The sequence below is a fragment of the Chenopodium album genome, chromosome 12 (assembly GCF_948465745.1).
Source record: "Chenopodium album chromosome 12, dcCheAlbu1.1, whole genome shotgun sequence".
NCBI lineage: Eukaryota > Viridiplantae > Streptophyta > Magnoliopsida > Caryophyllales > Amaranthaceae > Chenopodium > Chenopodium album.
This window is the reverse complement of record NC_137845.1, coordinates 7557073-7567678: the sequence shown is the minus strand read 5'-3', so window position 1 is coordinate 7567678 and position 10606 is coordinate 7557073. Positions and strand designations below refer to the sequence as shown.

General features: G+C 36.4%; 3 protein-coding genes across 6 annotated transcripts; 1 reads left to right on the top strand and 2 right to left on the bottom strand.

Moving 5' to 3' along the window:
• Positions 1 to 333: 333 nt before the first annotated feature.
• LOC145570211 (uncharacterized) lies at positions 334 to 4043 on the bottom strand. 2 transcript variants are annotated; one of them, XM_081629239.1, is made up of 5 exons: positions 3893 to 4043; positions 1667 to 1921; positions 1142 to 1293; positions 694 to 830; positions 334 to 525 (listed from the first exon to the last, which is right to left on the bottom strand). In XM_081629239.1, exons 2-5 carry the CDS (start codon positions 1912 to 1914, stop codon positions 358 to 360), a joined length of 705 nt encoding a protein of 234 aa, XP_081485365.1. In that variant the 5' UTR covers positions 1915 to 1921; positions 3893 to 4043; the 3' UTR covers positions 334 to 357. The 2 variants fall into 2 exon arrangements, with proteins under 2 accessions (XP_081485365.1, XP_081485366.1); XM_081629240.1 differs by lacking the exon at positions 3893 to 4043 and adding an exon at positions 2160 to 3817.
• A 710-nt stretch (positions 4044 to 4753) lies between these two features.
• On the top strand, positions 4754 to 9529 carry LOC145570209 (uncharacterized). 3 transcript variants are annotated; one of them, XM_081629237.1, is made up of 5 exons: positions 4754 to 4958; positions 6709 to 6903; positions 6996 to 7191; positions 7769 to 8347; positions 8667 to 9528. In XM_081629237.1, exons 2-5 carry the CDS (start codon positions 6743 to 6745, stop codon positions 9345 to 9347), a joined length of 1617 nt encoding a protein of 538 aa, XP_081485363.1. In that variant the 5' UTR covers positions 4754 to 4958; positions 6709 to 6742; the 3' UTR covers positions 9348 to 9528. The 3 variants fall into 3 exon arrangements, with proteins under 3 accessions (XP_081485363.1, XP_081485362.1, XP_081485364.1); XM_081629236.1 differs by having other exon boundaries at positions 6650 to 6903; positions 8667 to 9527; XM_081629238.1 differs by lacking the exon at positions 4754 to 4958 and having other exon boundaries at positions 6778 to 6903; positions 7031 to 7191; positions 8667 to 9529.
• A 232-nt stretch (positions 9530 to 9761) lies between these two features.
• LOC145570766 (uncharacterized) lies at positions 9762 to 10562 on the bottom strand. Its single transcript, XM_081629909.1, has one exon. It carries the CDS (start codon positions 10560 to 10562, stop codon positions 9762 to 9764), a length of 801 nt encoding a protein of 266 aa, XP_081486035.1.
• Positions 10563 to 10606: the final 44 nt, after the last annotated feature.

Below are 10606 nucleotides of genomic sequence, written 5' to 3'. Positions count from 1 at the left end.
ATAATGAACAAAATTCCATAATCTGTTCAGTATTTACCACTTGCAATGGGCTCACCATTACTTCATTACATGTTTTTTTTCTGTACGCCGACATTTATAGACACCAGTCACGTAGCGTTTGAGTTTCTACCCCATTATTGAGTTGCTTTGGTGATTGCTACATCTACACACTGGGTATATACTACCATACTCAATTTACACTGACCCTTTCTTTTCCTTCTTTTTTTGTTAACCGTATGCCTATTGATATATACCACATCAGATGAGTAACCACTTAGATACTATTGTATTTGCTTTTCCAAGTACACTTAATAAGTTCTAATTAAGTGAAAATGTGGTTGCAAAGGTGAGACAAGATTAGTAACCTAACCAAGTAGATGGTATTGGCTGGAATCTAGACTTAGCACTTCCCAAGAGATCATAGTAGTCGGCATGATTCAAGCAGTCACGAAAATCTGTGAAAAGCTTCTCAAATATCTTCCACAGCACTTTGTTTGATCTTGAATATGGAAATGGAAGAAACACCTGAGGTTCAGAAAAAGAATGATATTCAAAAGGTCGCTCACACCTTGGGAGGCTACAATTGAAAAACGATAACTTGAGGATAATAACAAAGTTGCATCCTATGATTCCTAACAAGTTAATTTGTGTATGTTATATACTTCATATCAGGTACAAATGATGATTTCTTACATTTCCCTCCAGAGCCAAACGCTTAAGTACATGGAACGTCCTCTCGTCTTCCTCTAAATTGTCAATGACAGCAAGCCAGATTAAAGAAGCAAGCTCATGAGCTCTTTCTCTTGGATTCCCACATGATATGAACTGATCTGCCGACAAGAAGTGTGGGTGAGAAATTGTCAGATTAATTAATGTGCGTAGCACATATGGATAGTCTAACTTCATGAGGTTTTCTAGCACAAGATATAAGACCTGATTACAACAACGGATCAACCTAACAAATCCTTATATTTGTACACAGAACAAGCTCGATGATGTATAGAGCTTAAATCACTATGCTTTACACCAGTAACAGGTGGTTATGTTTCTCAATATTATAGAGCAGGAATTGGATACCTTACGGGAAAATATAAATCAATGATTGAAAATGAACCATGATGGATAAATCGCTGATGTTCACCTATTATTGTCCCGTGAAGTATTGTAGAAGGGGCTGGCATGGAAGAAATCTCAAGTTGTTCTTTCAGAAAAAGGTATGTATGACCAACAATCTCATCCATCTCATCGCCTAGGGCAAAGATGTGTCTACTGACATACAAAGCTGTGAACCTCCTGCATACATAAGCTGGAACATTAAAAGCTAATATATGCCCTTATTAGCATTATCACAATCTTAACACCAAAACATGCTATATGACATCAGAGGGATAGGCGGTATAGACATAGTAATGTCGAGGAGAAACTGCTCATTAAAGTTCCGCCTCACTCCAGAAAGAACTGAAGAGCAGCTCAATTTGAGCTAAGGATGTCACAACAACAAAGGTAGTATAATAAAATACTGTACGTTACTACGAGGTACTTCACAAGTTCTTTAGTTAAAGGTTAAGTTATTCAATGATCAAAAGCTGTATATTGGCAAGCACAATTTATAGTCTTTAACCCAAAAACTGAGACTATTTTCATAGTTAATCATACTCAAGATTACCTTTTACTTAATCCTCGAGGGATTGGTCCTGGCCACCTTCTTGCCAGATCAGCAAAAGGATATGTCTTCACTAGAGCAGCTTGCCATAGACACTCTCCTTCAAACAATTTCGCCCATTGTTTTTTGACACAGGATATTTTAGCCCAGTCAGTGACAGGAACTCGAATAAATATCTCAACTAGCAAATGATCAGGCAGCTTTCCAAGTGGATTTTCATATGAATTTGCAGTTTCCCTGGCATAAGTCATCAGGTTCCTGCAGTAGAGTTGATACATCATATATTAAGAGACCAAGGAGGTAGACCATGTCACAAAGGAAAAAGGAACACACACAAATAGACAGTGAAGAAAAAGAATGATGAGGAAGTACATGAAGATCATTGCTCAAACTAAATAAATTTAAAATTTACCAGAATCAGGAAGCAGATTTAATGCAAATACAACTTTCATTGCAAGAGTGATAAAGGTTAGTGAGGAATGCGGTTTGGTCTCACCTATTGAAGATTTCCCTTTAGTGATCTGTTATGAATCGACTTATTGAAGAAATTGATGAAGAGCTAAAAATGATGATTCTGATTGATAAACCTGGTATTACATTATTTGAAGATAAAACGCCAAGTATTTGAGAGACTTGAGGCTCTCCCGAAGCTAAAAAAAACTTCTTAATTATTCACAATACCTTCTCTTCATACCCTGATACCTTCCTCTTCTTATATAGGCTTCCTGATGAACTCCGTATTAGAAACCTTTGTTGCACTATGCACCTAACACTATGTCACTAAGTGCTCCCAATGTACTCCGTATAACAATCTGTACTCAATAATAACTTATAAATGTAATACAAGTACGAAGTAATCATTAAAATGTGAACTTAATACTTGTATGTTTGAGGACAGACAAATCAAGTCCACCAATCTCAATATTTATGGGATTTTGGAGGGGTTTGTTGATAACATTTTTAAACTCTATATCCGTAAATCTTTACGGATATGTTGATGATGCAATTGTTGTTATCTTTTTGAAGAGATGGTGACGTAAATATTGTTATCTTCCACAATCATGTTTCCTGATATCCTCCTCTACTTATGTAGGCTTCCTGATTCCCCTTTCTCTTCTAACTATTTCCTGCAAATTTCCTGCAAATTTCCTCAAGTTTCTTAACTGATTTTTTGTACACTTCTGATTATACCCCTATAGCTGGTCATAATCTAATGAACAACTTCAATATCTTTAAATATCAATTACTTTTCAAACAAAGAAAGTGCACAACTTAGTAAATTCATCCGCTAAGTCATGCATAATATTCATAAATGCACTTAAGAACGCTCCTCTTTCTTCCCAACAAGTCCATTTCTTTTTTCTTTTGATAAGATCAATCTATTGTATGAAGGGTAACATACTAACATTCTGTATCAGCTCCACCACTCTTTTTTAAGAGATTCTCTATAAGAATACAAGTCTAAGATCCCCACTAATCCTTTCGCCAATAGGCAATCCGATCTCAGATGCTTCCAGCCTCAAACAAGCCATCAAGAATATTTCCATCTTCTATTAATCCACAAGAATTGCATCAACACCATAACACCCTAGATGCTAAGAATCTAGATTGAACTAATCAACAGCTTACAACTTGGTTTGTTAATCAAACAGCTAATTTAGGGCAGACAGTCATAATCTGAATGATAAAACCTTCACCCACCTGCTAAATTCTCCTAAACCCAACAATTTAATCATAGTACAGAGTTTGAACAAAAATCCATGGAATTCAAGATACATATGTAGCATAAAATTTGTATCATCACACCTAAAAATTTAAGTACCTGTTAATCCATCACAATTCTAGTATTTGCTTCCATCATAAATTACCACAATTTACATGGTAATTTCATAAACAAATTGAAGAAAGATGGAATATAAACTATCTCCATGAAATCCTCACTAAGGTCCTTTTTTTCTTTTTTTTTTTTTTTTTTTTTTGGGCATAAATCAATTGATCCTGATAATAAAAACAAATTCTTCTGATTACAAAATTACAACAGAAAATAGCAGAACTTAACCAGAAATATAATTCAAACAAACAAATTCTTCTGATTCCTGATAATAAAAACCATAGAAATTTCACGGATTAAATAAACTATATAGAGTCATTACTTACAAATTCAAGCAAAATATGAAGAAAAATTAGAACTTTAACAAACCTAAGAAACAAAGTTAGAGAATTTCAAACCTGTTTAGAGAAGAATTGAAGGTAGAGAAGAAGTGTGAGGTGAGAGGTGAGCGGCTTTGCAGATAATATTCCTAGTTTGGTAGCTGCTGCTACAGAGAAGTATACAGCAGGTACTGTTACTGTAGCAACAAGATGTGTATGAATTAGATACAAGTACACGTCAAGGACAACTAGTAGCCTACTAAACAATTTTAGCTGGAGAAGTAATTTGGTTTTTTCGGGTTGAGAGAGTCACGGATGACAATAATGTCTTTGTCGCATACACGATGACAATGATGTTTTCTGTTGAGGAAAAATAATAAAGAGTTAAAACCTTAAAAGGAATTTATGCACTGTAAAATAATATACGGAGTACATAAAAAGGAATTCGATTTATGGTTTTTATTTGACACTATTACCTTTGTAAAGGCTATACTAAATTCATTCTTGAAATTGTAACTCGCTTGGATTTTGCAAGTATTTCATTTTTATCATTAGTGTCTTTCATTATAAATATGGTTAAAGTTATTTTATTTTAATTTTTAACCACATGAATGAGTAAGTTAAACTCTCATAATACTACTCCATAGTTAGAAATTTAAGAGAAGTAATATCTTTCTCTTCATGTTATCGCTAGCATTTTAATAATTATGCCACACATCCTAAAAGTATATCGAAAGTTTCAAATTAAAATGTATAAATCATGGAAACAAAATTCACACACTTTAATAAAGATGACCATATACGAAGTATAAAGTAACTTCTCAATACCAATTAAAAAAAATAAAAAAAAAAAAAAAAAAAAAAAGAAAGATAAAAATAAACTAATATAATTATTACATGACTAAATCAAAACCTCAATAAGCTCAATGACACTTGTTAAAAAGAGTAATTAATTATGTAATTCAGTAATTCAATCTGCCAGATTGGTCATATTCTTCTTTTCAATTGGTATTGTCCAAAGCAACCAAACAAAGAAAAATCGTTCAATTTTCTTCTTTGTTAAGCTATAATAGAAAAGAAGACAACCAAACTCAAATTCCAGTGTTTCCAATCAAAGGCATTTTTCTCTCTGCTTTTGCTTCAGGTATGTGCTCAACTTTTTAAATTTTCAGCTATGAATTCGTTGCTTTTTACTCAATTATACCCTCAATTTTCTCTTCGAAATGATTTATTGATCATTAGTATATAGCATCATTATAAAGTTTGAATCTTTTGATTATTATTAGTAGAGAAAGTAACATCAAATTGGTATCAAAGACCTGTGATTTTGATTCTTCAGAAGCTTGTAATTTGAATTGATTTTGATCATTTTGTAGATTTCTGATTTGGGTATTGTGCAAATATTATGATTTGTGTGTTGGTCATTAATTGTTAAAAATCTGTTATGTTGTCTGAATAAGATTAACTTGAGATTTGGGGTTTTGATTGGAGGTTCTGATGGGAGGTTTAGGGATGATACTTGCACCTGTTTTGAAGTTAACATAATTTAATTGAGAATTGACTTATTCCCAATGAATAATTAAAGTGTGGAAGAAATTACTCATTTTAGAGAGAATGACTAGAATAATGAACAAGGACGAGTAGGGAAAATGTCAATATTGTGGGACTTTTCTGGGTGCTTTATGTTTATCATAACAATTACAATGATATCTGGCTTTAATCCCAAAAGGACGGGTTTGGCTACGCGAACCGGCCGGATTTCATTCCCATGAGTCGCTCATGGTGATCCTGTCTCTTGTTCATATTTTGTCCAATGCATTATAATCCTGAGATATTCTGGTTTGATACTTGAATTATGTTGGAGTTGCAGCAATGAAAGACAAATGAAAATGATAGAATGTGTAACATATGGTACTACGGGCTATGGATACAATCCGATACAGATTTTGGGGTTGCTGGCTTATTATTTCAGCATGAGTTTGTTATAACATTTTAGGAGTTTTTTGGAACCTCATTTTGAATTGCAGCATTGAAATTGTTACATTTGGCTGATCTGTAGTCTTAACCTTCATATCATGACTAGAACTTGGGACATTATCCACAAAGTTATGGAGAAAAGGGTCGTGTCGATTGTGTATTGGCCTAGTGGGTGGGCACTTTGAATCACATGGTTAGTTATTATAGTTCAAGGAAGCTTCCCTTTCAATGTGCTCGACTTACTGGCTACATTACACCTAAAGGCTGCTTGAGTTATGCTTAATTTGTGCTCCAAGTATTAGTTTTACTGTTGTAGTTATGGCCGTGTCAATCGCTTTCATTTTTAAGATAGTTGAGTAATGTTAAGAGATAGTTGAGTAATGTTAAAAGATTAGAGTTATGGAATTTTTTTTTATCCTAAGTGGATGTGTTTTCCCAAGCTTGGATAAATAAGGAGGGCTATAGTAGGCTAGTGACAGCTAGTGTAAAACTTTTTTCATGACATGAGCCACAATGATTGAGAGTAGTACTAGGATGGGTGACCTCCTGGGAATTCCTCGTGTTGGTTCATGTAGTTGACCCCACTTATGGGATTAAGGCGCTCAAGCAAGCAAGCTAAGTGGATGTGCTTTGGGAGACTTGGTTCCTGGTTTCTTATACCATTCATTTGGCATCCTATTCTTTTGTTCATTACTTTCTGCTATTTTTTGGAGGATGTGGGTGTGTGTTTTTGGGGGAGGGGGGGGGGGGGGGCAATTGGTTTTATTTCTATCAACTGCTCAAGTTGAAGCTTTTGCGTTGCTATATTTCTCAAGGAGAGAAAGGCCAGACAATAATGTTCTTTGTTTTTTTTTCCAGAATTTGGACTTGACTGTCATATGATTGGATGCTGATATATTTGGTTACTCACATAGCAGCTGCATTCTTGATCGCTCTGTCTGAACCAAAGCTATGCCAATGGACCTCAGTGATCTTTGCAAGGTCTGGGAAGTTAAGCCTCTGAAGATGACTGGTGAAAATGAGGCTCGAAAAATTCTGGAGAATGTGGTGAAACACGTGCAGCCAATCCTGCGTAAGCATAAATGGAAAGTTGAGGTCCTTTCTGAATTCAGGTATGAAGGCACAAGTTTCTAGTTAAACTTAGTTAATTTCTTTGAAGTTGCTTTACAACTTTCTGATGAAATTATTAATGTACCAATCACAGCCCATCTAATCCATCCCACATGGGATTGAACATAGGAGGAGGTGCAGAGATTAAGCTACGGTTGCGGAGGCCAGAAAGAAAGTGGGATTTCTTCTCTGATGAACAGGTGCTTGATACTATGCTGCATGAACTGTGCCACAATGAATATGGTCCCCATAATGCTGACTTCTACAAACTCTTCGATGAACTTAGACAGGTTAGTGACTTCACTAACTCATTGGTGTTTTTTTTTTTTTTTTTCCCCCTTTTTTTTTTCATATTCTAGCAAATAAACTGCTGTTGATTTGCTTGTTTTTTTTAATTGTATGAAGAGCTTTTCTACTTAATTCATACTTGATTCTATGTGCTGATGCCAATCAACTTCTCTTCATTGTTCAGTCTTGGAAAAAGTTGTCCATTATAGCATATACATGCATTGACTGAACATATGTGGAATTCCCTTGGATGGGTTAAGAATAAGTGTAGAAATCTTGCACACACCTAAATTTGTTTTGGTGTTTTTGAAATCTATTATTGCCAGGATATAAAGCAATTCTTTCATCATTTCATAGTGTGTTCTGCATATTCAACAATATTGAAGTTATTAATTGTTAAGAATAGATTCAGCTACATGTAGCTGGATAGGAATATGCAATGGGTCTCGCCAAATGATTCACAAGTTTTAATTTGTTGAATAATGAGAACTCTTCTTCTCACTATTGATAAAATGATATCAAGTTATCAATCCACCATGTAAAAGACTGACACTAAATGTTTCTGTTATATATCTCTAGGAGTGTGAGGAATCAATGGTGAGAGGAACTAAAGGCGCTGGGAGAGGAGTTGATCTGTCTGAAAGACGTATGGGTGGGTCCTCACAACCACCACCTTTGCCATTTTTCCGTCAAAATGCATTGACTGCTGCTGAAAGAAGAGCACAACATGGAACTTTGCTGCCATCGGGACCTAGGAAAATTGGTGGTAATAGTAGTATGATGGCTGACCTCACCCCAGTTCAAGCTGCTGCCATGGTTTCAGAAAGAAGACTTCGTGATGAGTTATGGTGTGGAACCCAATCCTTGAGGACCAATGGCCAGGAACCAAGTAATAATGCATTCTCCTCAGTGGAATCAAGTAACAATGCATCCTCCTCAATGGAATCAGGCTATAATGCATCATCCGCAATGGGATCAAGTTATTATGCATCCTCCTCAATGGAATCAAGTAATAATGCATCTTCCTCAATGAAATCTCAACAACCCTTTTCAAGTCTGCAAGCTCAGCCACGTGCGAGTCTGCAATCTCAGCCACCCCATGGGAAGATAGAAAGTCAGGGAAGTTGGCAATGTTCTATGTGTACTTTGATCAATAAGGTAAAACTCTAAATTCTAATCTGGATTTGTCATCTACTGTTAGATATGATGTATTAATCTTCGTGAGGTTAGAGAGGAGTTTTTCTTAAGTGAACCAGTGAGGCCCACATGCTCTAAACCAAAATCGAAATTTGATGTGCGAGTGTTCTTGTTTCATATGCACTATTTGTAATACACTAATACTGCACAATATTAGTTTGCAAGATTAGCAATGAAATTGTGCTATAAGCTTATATGATCTTTGTTGATGTTCCAACTTCTTAAAAGCACTAGCCTTACACTAGCTCATACTTTTATATGGTTGATGACTGATTTGCAGCCACTGGCCCTTGCATGTGAAGCATGCCAAATGTCAAGAACCAAGAAAGATGAACCGAGTATCAGTAACTGGTCGTGTAAATTCTGTACCCTGATGAACAAAAGCAATTTAGAAAAATGTTCAGCTTGTGGAGAACCGAAGAAGTCATATGGCCCTCCTCCTAGCGGTTACACACCTCCTGAAGCTCCTGCATTTGAAACATTCCAAACGCCAAGAAGCAAGAGAGATGATCCAAGTACCAGTAACTGGTCGTGTAAATTCTGTACCCTGATCAACAACAGCAATTTAGAAAAATGTTCAGCGTGTGGAGAACCAAGGAATTCATATGTCCGTCCTCCTGGCGGTTACACACCTCCTGAAGCCCCTGCATTTGAAACATTTCAAACGCCAAGAAGCAAGAAAGATGATCCGAGTATCAGTAACTGGTCATGTAAATTCTGTACCCTGATAAACAACAGCAATCTAGAAAATTGTTCAGCTTGTGGAGAACAGAGGTATTCATATGGCCCTCCTGGTAGCAGTTACACACCTCCTACAGCTCCTGCAATTGAAACATTAAATATGCCAAGAGGCCCAAGAAGGGATGATGGTCCTCGTGTCAGTAACTGGTCATGTAAACTCTGTACCCTGATCAATGACAGCAATCTAGAGAGATGCTCAGCTTGTGGAGAACAGAGATAATCATAAGCCCCTCCTGGTAGCGGTTGCACACCGCATGTTGTTACTTAATTCTGGCAGGAAAGTTATACATACAGAAAACTAGAAAAGTATTCTTTGTACAAAATCAATTTGTAACACTACAATTATCCAGGTATTATTTGACCACTGGTCTGTAAATTTCATAATCAATAGCAAAAAAAAAGTTGAGTGCTGAAATTATGATGTATACACTGATAAACAAAATCTTGGAAGTATATAAATTTGACTTGACCTAACTAATCCGAACTTGACTCAAATTCTCGTGACTAATACTGATAGACTCAAATACGATCCTGTCCAAATAAAACCAAAACCACCCATATGACTCAATCTTAATTAAGTGAAACCGAACAATCCATGTGCCACCTCTACTCAAAACTAATAATACGAATATCCTTATACAATTCTTCGCCGATTGAGAGCTTTTTTTAAGAGTGTCTCTCTTCCAGGAAAAGGATTGTAAACCCCTGTATTCTGTTCAGAACTCTCATTGCTCTTCCTATACTCACTCCCCTCATCCTCTTCCCCAACTACATTGTTAAATCTACTGTTATTCTTCACATTAGACACCCTTCTCTGCATTCTCAACCTATCTCTTCTCTCAACTCTCCTCTCCCTCATACCAACCTCTCTACTGCCACCCTCACTTCTATCACCTCTCCATCTTTCGCGGTCTTCATCTTCAGCTCTCTTCAAGTTGATAACCTCTTCATCCTTCCTCGCCTTTGCCCTTGGAATTCTCCTACCTTTAGAAGTCCCAAGAAGCTGATAATCAACCTTACTCCAACCAACTTTATCATCATTATCCCAACCAAACCTCTGACTTATCTCAAGCAACTCAGCAACAACACCCTCAGACTTAGTATTAGTGTGTAACACATCACCATTGAGTAGCCTCTCAGCATACTCCCATTCAATACGGTCCTTGTACACCGGGTCTTCGAGGACTTGATCAGCCAGCTTAGCCCACTCCTCAAAGTCCCTTGCTCTAAGATTGTTGGACACCCATTTTAGGTAGGTGGATGGCAGGGTTCCTAGCATTCTTCCCTTATATTTTCCAAAGTCTATGATTCTGTCTCTTGCTGGGAGTGATGCAAAGGTAACTGTGAAACTCGAGGTTTTCGGCTTTTGGGAGCATGGGATGTTTGAAGGTCTAAGGAATGTATGCAAAGTGTTATGGCCTAGGAAAGAAGCCATGAGTGGTTTGTGTTGGTGGTGTGGATGATGTTGGATGCCTTATC

Bases quoted from the DNA above. Each gene is read 5' to 3' on its own strand.
- LOC145570211 (XM_081629239.1), bottom strand. From the start codon at position 1,914: ATGACTTATGCCAGGGAAACTGCAAATTCATATGAAAATCCACTTGGA. The intron at 1,294-1,666 runs GTAATCTTGAGT...TTATGTATGCAG, and splicing joins CCTCGAGGATTAAGTAAAAG to GAGGTTCACAGCTTTGTATG. The intron at 526-693 runs GTAAGAAATCAT...TCTGAACCTCAG, and splicing joins GTTTGGCTCTGGAGGGAAAT to GTGTTTCTTCCATTTCCATA.
- LOC145570209 (XM_081629237.1), top strand. From the start codon at position 6,743: ATGCCAATGGACCTCAGTGATCTTTGCAAGGTCTGGGAAGTTAAGCCT. The intron at 6,904-6,995 runs GTATGAAGGCAC...TACCAATCACAG, and splicing joins GAGGTCCTTTCTGAATTCAG to CCCATCTAATCCATCCCACA. The intron at 7,192-7,768 runs GTTAGTGACTTC...ATATATCTCTAG, and splicing joins TCTTCGATGAACTTAGACAG to GAGTGTGAGGAATCAATGGT.
- LOC145570766 (XM_081629909.1), bottom strand. From the start codon at position 10,562: ATGGCTTCTTTCCTAGGCCATAACACTTTGCATACATTCCTTAGACCT.